At 41.2% G+C, this 19,843-nt stretch overlaps 1 protein-coding gene across 4 annotated transcripts in view; it reads left to right on the forward strand.

Moving 5' to 3' along the window:
* Nucleotides 1-19,843, forward strand: part of LOC105249424 (zinc finger protein castor homolog 1) — a 101,402-nt gene that overhangs the window by 64,092 nt on the left and 17,467 nt on the right. For all 4 annotated transcript variants that reach the window (XM_025415068.1, XM_011254874.3, XM_011254875.3 and 1 more), the window contains exons 5-6: nucleotides 4,220-4,644; nucleotides 7,301-7,364. In XM_025415068.1, the coding sequence (XP_025270853.1) occupies nucleotides 4,220-4,644; nucleotides 7,301-7,364 (489 nt within the window). The remainder of the gene's footprint in view (nucleotides 1-4,219; nucleotides 4,645-7,300; nucleotides 7,365-19,843) is intronic.

Genomic DNA, 19,843 nt, shown 5'->3' on the forward strand with positions numbered 1-19,843 from the left:
TGATTTTTTAAAATAATAAAATTATAAAAAAGTGTTTCGAATAAAAGATATCTCGTTTAAGAAGATTTATGTAATGATTTACATAAAAATTTAAAATTTTTTTAAAACAATTATTCATGACAATTTTATTTTTTTTCAATGTAATGTTTATTTTACAGTTTTATAAGAAACACCTTTTTGTAAGTTTATTATTTAAAAAATGCACATATATACATTTAAATTAAAAACTCATTATATATTTCTTTTTCTATAAAATTTTTTTCCGATACGTTCCTAATGTTCTCACGCGAAAATATGAGAACAACTGTGGCGGAAGAGCAAGCAGCTTTCGCAGGAAGCTACGACAACGATTACTCAGATTTCTCGACGAAAGGAGTGTCCTCCTGTCTCGGTTTCCCTCTTTAGCGATACTAGCCGTCTTTCGCTGTATCCCTTTCGATTCTCCCCGAGTCAAAGAGGAGTTACCCGTTCACGCGGGTCGACAAGGGAGAAGGAAGTGAAAGAGACGCACCCCCAGAGGTACGCGTAACCCCTGCGGGTCGCGGAAAGAACGGCGTTTTACCGACTATTAACTCACTTTTACCCCTGTTTCTTACCCTCGCTGTCTCTGGCTGAGCGAACGCTCCCCCGAAGGGAAAGGATCCGTGGGCGCCGACGAGATAAAAACGATAGGAAAAGGTGCACACGGAATCCCTTCGATGCGCGTTCGCGTGTATTTCTTCCCTACTCGAAACTCCTCGTTCGCGTAATCTCTCATTTTTTTTGCTTCCACCCCATTTTCGCCACCCTGCGATATTTCTCTTTCCGCTTTTCTTCCGGGATGGACGCGTGCAGGTAGCAGCCAGGTACCTGCGAGCGACTTCTCGAGAAGGGACGAAAGGGAGGAAAAAAAAGATCTCTCTCTTTCTCTCTGCGGGCCACGCTCGATTTAACCCCTGAGAAAAATCGCGCGATCCCTTTTCGCCCGACGGAGTCGTCGCAGTTGATTTCGGGGGTTAACCGATTTCCCTGCGAAATTTGAAATCCGAGAGCGCGTTTTTTCCTTACCGTTTTTTTTCCCCTCCACTCTGATTCGAACGGCGCACCCGTTTAAAGGTTTAAGTATCTCGTAAAAATGGGCTCGAGGATACGAGACGCCCTTCTTTCTGTTTTTTTTTTTCGCGCGACTTCCGAGGTTAGAGGGTCGGATGTCAGTCGCCGTCCCTAATTTGAGTCCCGAGCGTATCCGAGTGATGTCGATTATTTTATTACTCGATATCTGTGTAAAAAATTTCCGACAAATATATATTAAATTAATGCAAGAGGATCTGAAAATTTACAATTATAGAATTGAAAGAGAGTGGAAGTCCTGAAAAGCTAGCACATAATTTTTAAATTATATGTTAAATGACAAATTGTATCATTTTGAAATCGATCTCTTTCTGCGAAAGAAATCTTTTTCTCTCCATATAATTAATTCTTTTATCGCCTTTATAAATTTTGTTCTGCAAGTCTCTTTAAGCGATAGATTTATTTTTTGTGTCCGCACTCAAAAAGCGCGTATCTTGTAAACGAAGAATCTTGGAAAGATGACTCACTCAATGTAATACGTTTCTCTGCCGCGATAGTGTGTCGATGGAGCCATGACTCGCCACTATGAGACGATTTGGAGTAAAGACGAAAGAGAGAGAACTCTTTTCACAGAGGGAGAGAAACACAGAATCCCCGCGGCGCGATACCTTCTCCGGACTGGGCCTTAAAAATCGAGTCAATTTAAGGACCCGGCCCGTGAGCGAGATACAGCGAAATGCGTATATGCATGCGATCCTTCAGAAATCTCCCTCGCGAGAATGAGAATTCATTTAATACTGGAACGAGCGTCGAAACCTTTTTGCGCTATTTATGACGACCCTCCTCCGTATTATGCCTTTTATTAATTATAATCCTTTATTAATCGCGAGATGCGAAATCCTGCATTTGGTCACGATACTCGAGAGGTACGAAAAATGTGCCTCGGCGAATCTGAAAGCAGGAAACGCATCTACGACATGGACGTATGCGCAAGAAATATTTTCCCACAGTGCGCATCATTTTTTTTTTTATTATTCGGGGGAGTCTGTATTATAGGGAGTGGATATTCTCTTCATTTTTCATCAATCGACGTAGGCCTTTCGCGTTGATGGCGAGCGAATCATCCATCGTGATACACAGGATGCTTCGTTTAACGAAAAAAAGTGATGGAAAGCGCGTAAAAGAGCGAAAGGGAAAACTTTAACCGCGAGAAACGGTGTAGGATAAACCAAGAAGAAAAAAAAGAGATCCCAGGGGTTTCGTAATTTCAGTAGACATCATCGATCTAACCTTTCGGAAAAGTCCAGCGTATCCCTCCAGGGGGGGGGGGGGTTCGTGATCCTTCTCTCCTCTTCTCTCTTAGGGAAGGGATTTTTAAGCCCTTTCTAAAGTCTCCTTCCATTATAATTCTCTCTCGTTTCCTCATTCTTCGCCTCACCTGCGATCAAGCAAACCTCTAGAAATCGCTAAACTTGGACGCTCTCAGGGTTTATTTGCGCGAATAAAACGCAGCCTATCTACCTGGTTTGGTCGGATTATATTCGTAACGTAAAAAAACGGGAAATAACTCTTACCTAACGTACTCATCCGATTGTTTGCGCGATTAGAACTCTATTTCTTCTAACGGTCTGAGTTTTAAAACAAGAAAGTTTAAAAATTTCTTAGAAAACCGTATACTTTTTAATATTAATTATTTTTTATTTTGTATACGAAATAAAGCTCGTGAGGCTATAATTATTAATGAAAAAAATTTATTAGTTGAAAGTGAAATAGGTAGATGAATAGAAAGAGACAGAGAGGCTCCAAATTTAAAAATATTTAGAAAACACCCTTCTCCTTCTCCCTCTGTCTCTCCCATGTACAATATATAAATTATATTTTATTAAAATCTATCAAAAAGATGGATTAGTAATCATAGTCTATTCGGTAGGATATTGAGTAGTATTACGAATTTTTTTATTTTTCTCCATAGAATAGAGTTCAGAGCAGATGTACCTGCCAGCAGTCGATTACGTGGCTTTTAGAATCGAAATGTCTCAATTTCACGACTCCCAACCCAAGAAAAAAACTTCCCCCGCGGTCTCTCCCTTTTACTGCCATCGCCTTGGATCAACCGCACATTCCCCGTAGAATCTCGCCGCCTATTCTCAGTATCCTCGAACCAATCCGGAAGTCTATCACCCCTCCGCAAGATTTTTTCAAAATCAAGATTGAGCGAAGCCAAGTAATTGTGAGGAGTTAATCTTGTCAGAATTTTGACAAAGATCAGATCTTCGGAATCTTTAAAAGACTGTGATGGGTAGGTTTTATAGATAAATAAATAATAATATTCCCCTTTTTCCCAAATAATTGAAAATAACGAATGACAATAATATGTATTCTTTTATTTCGTTTAACAATTCTCCTACTATTAATTGAAATAATGCATATGGAATAGCAATCTCCGCTGGCTCGCAATAATTAAAAATAATAATTCGAATTTGTAATCATGTATTGGTTCGAATTAATCGTTTCTGGCCGATAACGTGTAATTTTATAACACTTCTTATCGAAGACTTGAGCATTTTTAGAGCGTGAAATTTTCGCATTCAACTCGAGACATTTAAATTTACATGAGCCTTCTTTTATCAAACAAATACGTATGGATTTCACTCGAGTTTAGCGATGAAATTCGTTCTTCGATAAATAACACGCGTTCGCTTTTATCTAATTCGCTTTGACTCGTTCAGTTTGTTTCGTTGAAAACACATCCATCAGTTGGATAAGAAACTAAAGTTAATTATTGTATTTTATGACTCTCACGATATTCCGCGACTCGTTAAATCTCACCTCACCAAGACCCGTGAAGACGTCAATAATGTTGATACGTCAACGCTTAACAACAGATCGCTCTTTTTTTCCTACTTCTTTTAAAGTTGATTTTAATAATACATTATGTAATAATACACTTTGGATTTCTCAAGAAAGAAATCGCATATCTTTGTAAGCAGCAAAGTCATAGTGACTTTGTGTCGTTGATTACGAAACTGATGTATCTAACCAACATATTGTAAACGTTTTAGAAATGTTATTCTTTTAAAAGTTTATCATTTTCATCTTCAAATTTAAAAATTTGCTAATTTTTCAAATACTTTCAATTCGAATATAAACCGATAATCTTCTTTTGCAGGGAAGGTGAAGGTGAAGGAGGAGAAGGACGCCTCGTCGATGGCACCCGGAAGTCCTCCCACACCCCCGCATACCCCGCAAAGTCCGCAACGTGCGATTCCAACTCTCGGCAATCTCTCGCAATCCTGCCAAACGTCAAACGCAAATTCGCCAAACTTGCAGCAACAACAACAGCAGCAACAACAACCGCAACAACATCAGTCGCAGGAACAACAACAGCAGCAGCATCCCTTGCACGCTATGGCTAATTCACCCCTGAATCAAATATTGGTTCAAAATCCGGCGCTGGCGCAATTGTTGCAACAAAATCCGGCGATACTATCGCAAAATCCACAATTGGCGCAGCTGCTGCAGCAGAATCTACAGGTTCAGATGGGCAGCGTACTCCTTCAGAATGTGAGACGGGAAGAATCCGAAGAGTCTAGGGTAAGTAGAAGAGTCTAATAATTATCTTATTCTAAAAGCCACCATCAAAATTAACTACACTCGAGCCAAGTATATAGACTACGATATGAAAGTCTGAAACAGCAGTATTATTTTTACAATCTTGCGTTCTAAAAAGACCATATTATGTACCGTGACCATATTATATAGCTGCGGTATTCCAGTTATAATTCGTATGGGCGAGTCGAATGTCAGCGATTATTAAAAATTTAAGTAGCATTGAATTATCGTTTGCTATTGCATCAAAAGCGAGACAATCGCGCGAACCTGTCCAAAAACAATACGCGATGACTCATCCGACTCAAGTCACCAAGTCGAGATCGTAAAGTTACCAACGGGGGAGCTGTGTGAGCTTAACTGTGCTAGAATAATTCAGCGCTTCCTAGAATCGTAAGCGACGAACAATCGCTTATGATACGTCGTAATAAAAAGTCGATAGAGGCTTCGCCGTTTGGAGAGATCTTTCATTCGCCGATCGTACTTTCAACCTATTAATCGCGAATTATTTCTTTATATATCCGAAAAAAAAAAATTAGAATACTTGTTACTTTTAAAAATTCGGAGATGGATAAAAGAGCCATGAAATATCTTTTAACGCTTCTTCTCGAATATCCGTCCCGATGAATAATTTGAAACTAAATTTATTATCGAGATTGTGGGACGAGGAGATTTTAATACTGTAGAATTCAAGGCGCGTTATCTATCCCATGCCATTATCGATGACGCGTAGAGATGCATCGCCAGGTCACCAAAGAGGAGGCCGCGCAGACGACCCGACCGGCTATGGGATCGCTGCCGTGGAATCCCATACACGGAGAATTGAAATTATTCCCCGGATTTTTGTCGTGTCGTTTACATTATTTTCGCCTTTGAATATTAATGGGCATATGCTCTCCGGCGTTATGGCACAAGAAGTAACAACGGCGTATAATACTCGAGTCTTAACGTTATTCTATTGTTTGCAAATCAGCTCTATTGTTTTCTCATATACCTCTATACTCTCTCGCGTACCCTCTTTGCCCCTCTCTCCTCCCTCCCCTCTTTCTCCCTCGCCTCCTCCTTCATCGGCGTGCCTTCCCCCTTTTCCCTTCCCCTCTTTTATCGTCGTCTTTCTTTCTCTTATCGTTACCTTCCTCCTCGTCTCTCGTCCCTCGCTCTCTCTTCGATTCTCTTCTTCCTCCTCGTCGTCGCTCTTCTCGCCCCACCCCTGTTTCATTCCGATCTTTTTCTCTTTCTTCGCCCTCTCTCCACCCCCCCCACCCCTCTCGCCCCGTGCCCCGATGCATACGTTCGCATTATATACATCGCGATGCACATTATTTTTCATTTGTTTCCTCGCGTTCGCGTTTTCTTCCTGTGAATTTTTTCGCGAGCGATAAATGCATTAATTTGAGAAGCGCATACGTAAACGTGCGCTTTAATCCTTCATTGCGATCTCGTGCCCCCCCCCCCCCCCCCCGAAATCGCGAAGAGATTTTTTTGTCGAACGAATCCTCTCTCTCCACGTGTTGACCGCCCGATATTATTATGCACGATACGCTGCAATTTGTAATATTGAGCACGGAAGGTCGCGGATAATTGTGAACGAGGAATATAAATGTTCGATTAGAGATTGCAGAATTGATGGAACGCGATGGTCACGTACGTGAGATGAGTTCTATTAAATTCGATGGAATTTAATCGATCGCGTTCCGGCGTGCGCTCGATCGCGAGGCTTCGAGGCTTCGCTTCTCGTTAGGAAGGAGGTTCATAGATCGGGACAAAGAACCTTCGTCGAGCGATAATGCAACGGTGCGTCACGACGTAATAGAATATGTTTATACGATATTTATATGCGCTATTTAAAGTAATTCGAAACTTTTTCACGATAAATTTACGCGCCGAGATCAACTTTCTTCGAGTTTCAATAATAATTCGCTGTATTCAATTCCACGAATCGATCCTCGAGTCGGAATAATTTTTTTCAAGACGAATAGAAAATTGGACGGAGAGAGAGAGAGAAAGAGGGGGAAGGGGGAGAGGAACGGATGGACAAACGATGTTTAAACGAAGTGGCGACCGGTTCATAAATTCAACGATATGGATCGAGACTCAGCTAAGGCTTCGGAAATCGTACGTAGCATTGGAATAATTTGAGCCTCGATGGGGCTTCCGACAAGAGTGACGTTCCTTCGCGCGACGTCTCTCCGGGAGGCGCGGCCGTCTTCCTTATTAGGTCTTCCGATTTTAATTTCGGCTTGGAACGAAATGAAAACGCGGCGATCGGGGACAAATACGTACGATACGCGTCGATAAAAGTCAGTTACGCGAAATTGAAATGCCGTGGAGGATGTGCCCCGAGGATAATTTCATTACTCGGTAGCAGTAGGGGTTAACGAAGGGTATTAAGCGGCGAGCAACGTTACGAGCGGGCCTAAGGCCATAACGCGATTAGTTCGCGGAATGGCTGGGTATTTTGCACGATAGGTTTTACGGAAACATCTCGCGTCTGCCGCGTGGGCGACCCCCCGTGGCGGGGTACCCCCTCCGTCCCCCCCCTTTCTCCTTCGCGCCTCGCGCGCCCATCCCCCTCCCCCTCTTGCTCGCGTACGGCCCTGAGCACGCCGGTGCATTGTACATCGTAATGTATTTCTTTTAGGTACCGCCGACAATAGCGAGCCTGACGGCGATGAAGGTGGAGGCAGCTGACCCGAAGGTTTCCGGTGAGTTACTATTTCCTCCTCGTCGACGGAATTATCGGGATCGTAATTAGATTCGAATCGAGACTGCTCGCGTTCGATGACCCTGCACGCGCGAACAAAAGGAAGGTGAAAAAAAGAGAACGAGGTGAAAGAGAGAGAGACCGACCGCTGGCGGGACGCGACATCGTCGATCGACGCCTCGTCGCCGCTGATCTGGTTAGACCAGGTGATTTGTAATCGACGGCACTTGTAATCGTTGGGCGAATCTATGATTAGAACACGGTGACAATGTCGTCGATCGAATATAGACGGCGACCCCTGACCTTTAACGACATCGGGCTAGAAATATCAATCGGTGCTCGTTCGCCAAAAGTATGTGCGACGAATATATTTGACGGACGAGCTTGTATTTTATTCAATTATCGACGATGCTATCGGGGAGCACCAAATGAATGTGATTTTAATAGAGAGAGAGAGAGAGAGAGAGAGAGAGAGAGAGAGAGAGAGAAAGAGGAGAAGAAGACTTTTAGCTCCGAAAATAATCTTATTTTACTCCTTTGTTTTTTACGTCGCGAAATTTACTCCATTTGCTTTTTCGAAGGCGAATTTTCTAACGAGAATTAATAAAATCGTCCACCACGCCGTGAAATATGCCGGAGAAATCGCATCCAGCCCGCGCGCGCACACGATGGACCCGCATCTTTGAGTAATTATCGCGCATTCCTGCATGCCACGTGACAAATCTGAAGCTACACGTAAGCCGGCTGAGAGCACCGCCGTCGGCTCTCTCTCCCCTTTGCAGCCTTTATTTGCCACGATCCTCGCAAACTCGTGAATCGTGGCGCAACCTGACGAATCGCCGCTTTCAGTGTTTTGTGCCCGAGGGCCGTTCCCCCTTTATTGGAATATCCGCCCACAGCATTATGGGAATTATCAAGGAAATGGGATGAGTGCCAACGGCTCCCACGAGGGGCACGAGAGGGAAGACGGGAGGGTTGCTCTTCGGTCGCATTGATAAAAGAAACCCGGGATTTATATATCAATCCCCTGTTTCCTTTCCGTATCGTTTGAAGAATGTATATTTTTCAATATTTATATACATTTTAATTAAGGAATGAAAAAAGAGTTTTGTAGCGGGCTTTGATTTTATTAATTACCTATAAATTTATAAATGTAATCGTGAGTGAATTGAGCTAGACTGTAATAAAAAAATATCGGAAATTCAGGGATGATTGGCAACTATGGACAATATTATGTTACAAATTTACGGTTAATGAAATGGAATAATTCATTTGTATGTTAATTCCACGCGTATTACCGCGGTGTTTCCAAATTATATTTTATTTATACATGAACCAAACTATAAAAAAAATAGATTATTTTTAACTGCTTGCATTTGAAATGTGCTCGTGCGCGATCCGCATGATTGCGTAGAAATATCGCTCGCCGCATGCGGTCATAGCTCTATGTTACGTAAACACATCGACGTTTCTTCGTAAATAGGAACATCATTAAAATCAATCGTTTCTCCCCGCTGTCGCTTCATTATTGGCACGCGAACCATCATTTTCTTCGAAAACACTAACGACGCCAATCGACAGTTTGTCGCGCGATTCCCGTCCGTTGAAACCGCGAAAAGATTCCGCGACGGAAATCACGGCGACGATGAGAGGAGCGCGCGGGGGGAGAATGTCGAGTAGAGAAAGAGAGAGTGGGCGGCCTCCGTTGGATTTTCTGGTCCAGTGACATATTCTCGTAATTTCGTATCGGCCAATCAACGTTGGCCGAGGATATTAAACGCGTGGTGGGATCTGCGAAATGGAATAAAATAAAATGTGTACGTTGTACGCGTTCGCGACGGTATCGGAAGAAAGAGAGGAAAAGAGAGAGAGAGAGAGAGAGAGAAAGAGAGGCGCGAGATGAAGGAGGCAAAGAGTGAAAGAGAAACGCGAGTGACCGCGGGAAGAAGATAGAGGCATAGATGTATGCGTACGTGGAAAGAGAAAGAGAAAGAAAACCCCGAGAGAAAGAGACACGAGCGAGAGAGGACGGAGAGAGGGAATGATGGAGAGAGAAAGAGAGAGAGAGAGATGCTAGCAATCAAAGCTGATTAAGCCCACAACTGGGGAATCTGTGGGGCCAGTGTCTCACGCCAATCTCGCCCAATCAGCCGGTTGGCCGGGGAGATTTAAAAAATAGAATGCCTACTGTCAATTGTCCCATAATTTAAATAAATCGAATAAATGGACAAAGTGGCCAATTAGAGTAGTTGCTGGTTGCTGCTTTAACGCATTATTCTCTCTTTCTCGCAGTGTCTTCGACTCTCCTCTCTCGTCTCCTCTTCCCTCCCCCCCTTTGCTTCTCCTCCGTCGAAGATGCGCTTCTATTCTCCCCCTTTGGGGGTCCGCCCGTCGTTCTTTTAATTCTCCGCGTTTGACATCGACCGACCACCTTGTCTTCACCGTGCCTTCATTATATCGTGAAGAAGATGATCGTCCGTGTATGTGCAGCGTAAACGTATGACGTGCTTGCGCGAAATTGCCGATTAGGCCGTTAAGCCTCGGCAAACTCGATTACAGGCGCGGAACTTTGCAGAATCGCAGCTGATCGGCACCTCGAAGCTTGCCACCGATTCTCCGGTCTCCGGACAGATATCCCTGCTTGAAATTCTCTCGCTTTGAAATCGATTGAATCTCAAACACATTAGACTACCATGTATTCCCGCAATCTCGATTACAGGTATAAATTTCGCGAAGCTGCAAGCTTTATCGCGCTTATTTATCTTTAATAAAACTTGCCTGCAAACTAGCGGATAAATTCTCCGGAGACGGTGCTACTTCGTTATTTCGACATTAATATTCCGAATACAGATTATGCTGTGTGCATTTTCGTAGACTCGTTAAACTCGGAAATAAACCTAAGACCTGAATCGCGCTACCGTTTTATCGCTGAACGTAAATTCGATGATAAGCGAGGTACGTTGTCGGAGAAAAAAAAAAGAGAACGAGAAGTGGTTCGTGCTAGGCCATCTCGATCTATCTTGATGAAATGTGTGCGGAAACTTGTCTCTCTTTCTTCTTCTCTCTTTCGGTCTCGGCCTCCGAATTCTGCTTTACTAATTATAACAATTTACGACTTTAACAATTATCACCATCGTACATGCGCCATCAGTCTGCACCTGTTCGACATACGTTTACGAAGTAGCTTAATGGCCTCGTTGATATCTGTACCCATCAATTTTGTGCGAGTACAATTTAATTAAGCCTCGCTATCGCGCTACTATTACGAGTAATATCGACGTTGTCGATTCCAAATGACTGCATCTGTCAATTCGCAAAGGAAAAATGCTTAATTAGCCGACGATCATAACTTTTAAGACTGACAGCAAATTATAAATAGTGTCAAAAATTGCTCATTTCAATATTTACATCGATTTCAATTATCGGGTATGTTTTTAATCCGCAGCCGGATCGAATAATCAAGTCATAATAAGGTAGTTTTATTTCCATACGAATGTTGAAAGCATCCTGTTATCTAGTAGAATCAAGAGGGAGTTGCGATTCGAAATGATTGTTTTCACATGTCTCTAATTACGCGAAGCAGGCTCATTAACATGAAGTTGCGAATCTGGCAGGCGGATAATTCTGGTAGACGCTCGAACGTATAAACGTGCCCTTCTACACAGGCTGCCAGTTTGAGCAGGCAGGCAAGCGGATAACAAATAAAGCATAAACGGGAGCTACGATAAATAACTGGTGCACCGCTCGTTGCATATAGTGCCCTCCAGGGTCTCGCTCCTCCCTGACTCCTCATACCTCTCTTTCTCTCTCTCTCTCTCTCGCTCTTCCTACACCCACTCCCACTATATTACCTGCGCGCAGGATTCACATACGTACGTGCATCGAGGAGTCGAGACCTCGGCGACCTTTAGTTTCCGTTCATAATGCGCGGACCCTACCACGACTACGGGAAATTAAAGAATCTTTTGGCTGCGTTCGTACGTGCTTTTTGGAAAGCAATCTCATTGCGAGAGATGTATCGGGCTATTATGGTAGCACATCGATATTCGCAAGATTGCTGAATCACTCCTAGTCATGTACTATGTATTAAGAATTATTAAATTGAAAAGTGGCATAAATTTCTTGCGAAATTAATTTCTGCGAAAAGAATAACTTGGTTGAAATTATATTAAAAAAGATTTGAAAATGATTCTCGTATATTTTATCGTGTCATCTTTTTATACTCTAAAGTCTCCGAAGAATAAAACGAGCAAAGATGGGAGATAATTAAATATTCATTCGACATATGTGTACTCTTGAAGTTTGAATAATCGTTTTTTATGGAGAGGGGGAGAGAATAATTTACTTGCACATAATTCTGCCAATTTTTACGAGCCGATTCTCGTTTGCGTTTAAACTCGGGAATTGGATTTCATTATCCGAAATTGAACGACGCGATTGGCCGATGACGGACGATCGCCGTTTCGTTGCCACGTTCGTTTCTCGAGCGAGCAACCGTTAGCCTTGAAGAAATACCATTAAAAAGCGATATGCGCGATGAAAGAAAGCGAGGGAGACGGAGAGGAAGGCGAATTTCACGGTTCATTCGAAACTTTTTAAACGAATTTACACGCCCCGCTCTACGAAGGGGGTTGAAACTTTATATTAAATTAACCGCCGAGTAAATATTTGACGGGTAAATTACCAGCGTTTCTCGTTTTGTTCTTCCTTCCATCAAAATCCCCTCGTATCGAATCATCGACGAACGCGCGATGGACTCTCCTCTCGCGCCGTTTCTTCGCCCATAATGATAGCGATGTTTATATCGCTCGCGACATTTTTTTTCGATACGCGACGATAAAAGTGCGCGACGACAATTCCAGCCATCGCAGTAACGATCGAGCGGTTCACCTAGACTCGTGCAGACAATGGCCAATTTCGTCGACGGGGACGCGAACAATGCTCGCCATAATTCGTGGTCCACCTCGCGTTCTCAGGGGTTCTCGCGAAACGGCTCGTCATCATCGTCCCCGTCGTCATCTCCTACCTCGTAAAAACCCGCAGCTCGCCTTCAAGACGCGACGGATACGAAATTTTATTATTTATATATTTGATATTTATTATCGCGCGTGCGCCGAAGGCGCCCCCCGGTCTTCCGGCGAGACCCTTCGTCCCCCTCGCCCTCCGTCTCTCCCTCCCGTCCTCGCATCCTCTCGCGTCGTTCGGTCTAATTTATCGTTCCTCAACTTTTTATTAATTTCCTACTCCTCCCACGGAATCGCGATCGTCGCATTAGAAGGATCGTCGCGACGGTCACCGAAATCCACATCGATGCACAGACGGAATGTCGTCCCCCATTTTTCGCTCTACCATCCGGCGTAGCTCGAACACCCTTCCCTCTCGTTCCCTTCGAATTCTAGACTTACCGAGTCGGCGATGCCACCTTTCCTCGTCTATCTTTGCCGTTTACGCGCTCTCGATCTTATCGGGCCGCAGAAGAAACGCATTTTTCCGCAAACGGTCATGCGTACCCTCCGCTTTTGTAAAAAGGGAGGGCACGCGGAATATCGAATCAGTGAGATACTTGTGGATTACAAAAAATGAAATCGAAGCGATCGATTATCTGTCTCTCTCTTTCACACACACATATATTAATATTGATTATTATAATTAAAACATGCGCAAAATGTTTTCTGAAAAATAACTTTCCGAGAGAAATTCTCTATAAGAGCTGGACAAAATTACGTATTAATGTGACACCTTTCGAATTCATATCCCTCGCTAACGAGATTTACGCCAGTATCACGCGAAATATTCCAGCCAGTCCGCTCAAGCAAGAGAAGTATTAAATATCTGCCATCTCCTTTTTGCCGATCTTGGAATTCCAGTCTCCCCCTCCGCTACCCCGTCCGGGATTCGACGGATCTTGCGAACTTAGCGCGCGGGAAAAAAGGGCCTCGACTAATTAATAGAGCGGGATTCGAAGGACCCCGAGGGGTGAGAGGGGACCGGCGACGAGTTGGGGAAGAGGAGAGAAGGGGGAAGCGTGCTTAGGACCCTTGCGAAAAATAAAATACACCCGCGGAGTAAATTAACGTAGAGCGAGGAGGAGGAGGGTGGAAGAAGAGGAAGAGGAGGGCGGGCAGAGGCTGTGCCGCGAGCTTAATTAATAGAGCGAGGATCTGAGGCGGTGGTGGTAGGCCCCCGGGAGGATTCTCGAATCTCCGCTCGTTTACGCTCGTTTTTTGCACCAAGGATGATCGCGAGGACCAACGGTCGACGGTAAAGGTCCCGCTCATCACCTTGCGCAACGTGTCATTTACCTCATTATCGAAAATACGCCGGGAGTTTTTTATGCAAATTTTCAATCCTGTCATTCTCTCTCACTACGACTCGACTTGGCATCGTTAATTATAACGGGTTACTTAATTAATGCAATTTACTATCTCTTTTTTTTCTCGCGTTCTCCTTCATTTTATATAATTATATTTTTTTCGCTCGCTTTCCTGTTCCTATTCTTTTTATCTCGATTAAAGAGATCAGAGTCAGAATCAACATATTTATTGAGTTTTGATTTGTTGTATAATTATTTCCATCTATATATATATATATATGTACTTTAACGGGCAATTCCGCGGGAGTAAAATGGGTTAGAGTATATGATCGACGATAAAAATGGCTGGTTGAAAAAGGGAATTGCGAAACAGACGAAATGAATGCCGCGATGTTGGCCGCGCTCGATTGGCCCCGATCGATTTGTATCGGGAAACAACTATTGGCAATCGCATGCCGTCCTCGAAACTCAGGAATTCATCGTTGCCCGATCGGACGATAGTCTCCCCGATCTCCTCCAACCTGCTGTCGTCCTCGTTTTTTCTTGGCCGCCGTTTCGCGATTTTTCGGTCGCCAAGAACGCGTCTCATATCGGCTATATTGAATTATCCGCATAAAATTAGAATTGAGCGAAATAGCATATTCCAATTACGCGACACGATGCGCAATTCTTTCTTACATCGCGCAAAAGTATTTATAGAAGGTACCCTACATTTGTTAAATCAATATAAAATACACTTGTGACGAATAGATTTAATTATTAAAATTTACTAATATTGTAATTAATTATTGTGGACCAATTTTTGATTAACTGAAATATTCTAATAAAGACTTTACCTTTTTTAAAAATATTGAAAAGGACTCAAATAATCAACAAAAAACTTTTTTTAATTATAAAATTAAATGAAACATAAAAATTCATATTTTACTTCGATAAAAATATTGAGTGTGAATATTTGTAAGAATTGCATCTATTTTTATTTCTTCTAAAAAAATATTGACATCCATTTACAATGTCTAGACTTTTGTCATTTATCTCTAACAATCTCTTCATTTTACTCCGCTTTTTTTCTTTTATTCGTTTAATCTATCAGAAAAAATGATATAAAAATGTCATAATGGAGTTAGACTATACTACTCTTATATAGGACAATTTGCATTTTTAAAGAAAAGAACATATCCAATCGAAAATTATTGTTTAGAAAAACTGTTTACTAAAGTTTTAAAATAAATAAAAAAGAAATATTTCTCGATGATCAATAAAAGAAATTCTCTCGAAGCCAAAACGAATATCCATGACAATTCAAACTCTAATAGAGGACGGTCATTTACCCCCTCGGACGTTTGCAGAACGTTTCCTCTTCCCTACACGCTTAACGCTAACTCCAGTTAAACGTCATCGATAGACCGACGAAGCCCTTCGTCGCGTTTGCCGCGAAATGAAGACATCGCCGACATCGGGATGACTCTTAATCATCGCTGACGAGTTGGAAAGTGGACTCGCGCCGAGAAAATTACACGGTGTGTCCCTCGGGCCCGATCGTTGATCAATCACTCGTCTGCGAGCGAGACGACGGCAGCCCGTCAGCACCCTCGTGTACACTCGCGGCGAGCCAGATCGAGTCTTTTTCTACTTGTGCTCTCTCTCCTCGATTGTCGGCTTCGCGTTTCGCGAATCATTTTAAATATAGCTCTTTCACCTTCCATCGGACGTGGTATTTGAATTCAATCTAACGATATATCGATCGATTTCTAATGCAAATTTTTCTCTGTTATATTTTTTAAATATTTTTCCTGCCTCTTTTTTCTCGAGTAAGCGGGCTCTTATCCGATTGAATCTTTCGAGGTCGCTCTTCTTGCAGGGTTTTTAGATCATCTCGCGTCTTCCATTCCTCTCGCGTCTTACTAATGCGCTCGAAAAAAGGGTCTCCCGAAATATACGGAATATCCGCGGGCGCATCGTCGGCCGGCATCCGGTTGACTATTTCGAGAATATAATCACGAAACGAAGCGCCTCGTCGCCGCGGGCGAAAGGGGGGGATTGCGGGGGAACGCGAAAGAAGAGAGGAGAGACGAAAAAGGGATTGAAAGGAACGCGCCTTGTCGGGCGGGGAGAGAAGGGGCGACTCTTCTCTTCGCAAGAACCGTTTCGTTTCGCGTTTCCACCATTCTGCATTCTCTGTCGCGTTTCTGCGTGTCTCGTCGCCGCCGCCGCCGCCGCCTGTTTCATTGGTCGTCGAAGTCTTAGTTCCTAATGGGCCGTATCGAGTTCGTTACGTACGCTAGAATATCATAGTGACAACAGTACGTCCGCGATTAATTCCTCCTGTCCTTTCAATGTGTCCGATCGCGAAATAACCGGTATGGAGAAGGATTTATGAGCCGCGGTGGTACATGTCGATAAAGGCAAGATTTCCGCGTTCCTTCGCTGATATTTTTATCGGAAAATTTTCATTGAGAGCTGCAACGAGGGGGAGAAGAGAGGAGGGGGAGATAATTCCACCAGAAAGAATCGTCTCGATATATTTATTTCGTAAACATGTATATCGCGTGAAAAAATTCAGACTAGATTCTTCGAAAGCTTGTGTTTCGCGCGATGTTGCTTTTCTATTCTTCCGCGAAGCGTGGCCCGCTTTTCCCCGAGAACGAAGAAAACCGCAGACTCCCCCGGTCGCGTCGTTAATAAATAGACCTTTTCTCCTCCCCCTCTGTCTGTCCCGCTCGCCGTTCGCTCCTCGTCGTAACTCGCGCTCGGAGCTCGTTGCCTCTTCGGCGTTTTAGTAATTCGAGTTAGCTCTTCGACTCTCTTCCTTCTCTGACGGCGTTCTCCTCCTCCCCTCCCCCCTCTGTTCGTCCGACTGTTATTTCGCGCTTGATGCGAAAAGCGAGAAAAAGGAGAATCGTCAGCGTCCTGTGTGTGTGTGAGTACCAACGTGTGGAAACAACCGAAAGAGAGAGAAGGAGCCATGGCAAAGAGAAAGAGAGAAAGAAGAGAGACGAACAGAGAGGGTCGAGACCAAGATCACGAAGTCGCCGATTGTTTTAGCTCTAGGCCGCGTTAAAGCCTGGGCCAGGGGGGGCCCAGAGGGTCAGGGCCGTGTACGAAAGGAGTTGGGCGCGAAGATGAGTTTTTCACGCAGATTGCCGGTCACATACACTCGCCACATATGTCGTATTCGATGCACAATCCAATAAACCACTTACCCTGCAATATTTAACACAGTTTATTAATGATGATACGTGAATAATAAATTTATATTTAATTAAAAAAAAAGATGATTTCAATCATGATATTAATTTACAATTAATTTATAAATATTGCATCAATTAATATATTCGCATACTTGTAATGACTGTTGACTATCGGTGCTCGTCTTCAGGCTGTATAAGTATACGTGGTAACTCTATTATATATTTTGTTATATTCCAAGATTGATATAATCTTTGAAAGTAATTCATTTATTTCTTTTTCTTCTAAACTATCATTTAATTGCACATTTTCTAAGCAATTAATAATTTTTCTATATCTACAAAAAATGTACAAATATGACCATATTATATTTGCACATAAATTTCGTAATAAAATATTTAATTATTTACTTTTGTATTACCTGTTTGAAATTAAACTTTGTACAACTATCCTTAGCAGCCACAAACATATTTAATACTGGCTCTACTATATGTTTATGACTGCTTCTCTTCTATTTTAAATTTTGATAAGATTTATCTGCAGAATCTGCAGGTAGTGAATTAAATGGGCAACAAATATTATTTCTTCATTGGGTGGTATATGCCGTAGATAGTCAAAAGCCCTATATCAAGATCAGTTTGACCATTTGCAGGAATAATTTCTTCAATATCTTTTTGTTTAACAAATTTCAGGACCTAATATAACAATTTCATAATTAAAATTGACATTTTAGGTATAACATACTAAAAGATTACACTTTATCAGTCACTTTATCAACTCTATTATATCTATTTTATATAAAAATAATTTATAATTTATAAATAATATGAAATCTGATTTACTTTTTGATACGTAGTCAAACTTGTCATCTTTGCAGTTAACTTTGGGAGGCTAATACTATAAAGGGATACAGATCCTTTTTCATCATCTCTCATCATCTTAATCTTTGAAATCATGTTTAACATAATTAACATCTCCTTGTTATTGAATTGTACAAATGAGGAAAATAGAAACTCTTTGTCATCATAGTCATTGTATCCTGATATTTTTCTTCAATTTCAAAGGTAACGTCTTCTTCAGCTATCAAATCTCTAAAAAGAATGATATAATCTGAATAAATATAAAAATGGCACGGCTTTGTATATGAGGACTGTGCAAGCAAATTTATTATAAATTGATCAACTAATGTGTACCTAAGTCTGAAGCCAATTATTACAGGATCTGATATGTGTTTTGCTTTAATAAGTTGCCTAATTTTTCGGAATTCACAAGATATCCTTTGTTTTATATTTTTCAATTCACTTTTGACTCCTAGATCTCTCATCTCATTGTCAGAGCTCAGAGCACTCTCGAAAGATATATGATTGATTCTCTTCATTTCTTTTTCCTTTTTTTTCCTGAATGTTGTTTTAAAAATATATATTTAATCTTTAAGGAAAAATATCACTTTATTTCAAAACCAACAGTTATAATATCTGGACACAATGCACTCAGCTCGAAAATATCTAACGACTAAAATGAATGTTAGAGAGGTTAGAGAGCAATGCAAGATCAAAGTTGTCCGACAGAGGTCTCCACAGTCTCTGCCACTCTTACCCAATCGGTATCACTTACACTGTACATATGAATGAATGTATGAATGGTTCATTCACTAGCGTTCACTAATATATGAATGAATGTATGAATGACGCATATATATATGAATGAAAGTATGAATGATTTTTCGATATTATCGATATTGACGATCCAGGTGGAAAGTTAGGGATGTAGTTTGCGCACAAATGCATTATATGCATAAAAACTAAACGTTCAAGCTGTACAATTGATGAAATTGTATTATATTGCAAAATTATTATTCATAATTTGCAACTAAACTTTCTTGCTCTATATTTAATTTTCTTTTAATGTCATAAACACAGCATACATACATATAAAAAATAAAGGGATTAAAAGAAATATTTGATATATGCATTTTTACATTTAAAAAAATAATTATTAAATTATACATATATATAAATTACACTAATAGTAGTATATTCTCTTTCTTAAATACTAGATATTATACAAGTGCTATGCTTTATTTAAAATATTTAAAATATTTATATATTTAATATATTTATTTATTAATTTATTTAATATACTTTAATATATATATATATATATATATATATATATAATATATATATATATATATATATATATGTATATATCAATTCTAATTTTTCGTGCCTCTCAACAACTGTCAAACTATTAACCTTTGATCCACGATCACAGTCACTCGATGCTCCGAATATAACACAAAGCAAATTCTATTCTTTCATCTCTCTCTTTTTTAAGATATATCTGAAGATATATCTGGAGATATATATCTCAAGAATATGTATGTATGTGTGGGCGTGCGTGTGTTTCGTTTTGCACATCGCGTATAGTTTTGATCGACAAGAATTGCACGTACATCGATAATTTCTCGATACGGCCCTGTTTGCGAATTTTCTAATGCAAGAAGATCGTAGGAGATCGTTCCTGCTTGTTTTTTTCTCTTTCGCATCTCTTTCTTTGCCTCTTTCACGCGACGAAGCGGAGACGATAGGCAGAGACGCGTGCCAAATCATGCGAGCGGAATCGGAGAAATTTAAAAAATATTCTAAATTTAATTACCCTGCCGTCGGACGACCCTCGGTCTTTCGAAATCGTGCGGCCTGCCAATGCTCGTGTTGAAAAATAGCCGATCGACGAACCGAAGCGTGAATTGAAGACTCATGCTTTTGGAACATTTAAGCTCACGCGAAATATTAAGAAAGATAGAGAAGATAGATATATAAATGAATAAATGGTGATATCATTTGTGAGTCTTAATATTAAATATTCTCCTACAAAAAAACTTATTAAATTAAGTATTTTATTTCGCTAAAAAATCTTATATTAACATTATTTTATTTTATTAATAAAGTTAATATTATCTCTCTAATGAAAATAGT

The sequence above is a fragment of the Camponotus floridanus genome, unplaced genomic scaffold (assembly GCF_003227725.1).
Source record: "Camponotus floridanus strain SB8 unplaced genomic scaffold, Cflo_v7.5 scaffold96, whole genome shotgun sequence".
Classification (NCBI taxonomy): Eukaryota; Metazoa; Arthropoda; class Insecta; order Hymenoptera; family Formicidae; genus Camponotus; species Camponotus floridanus.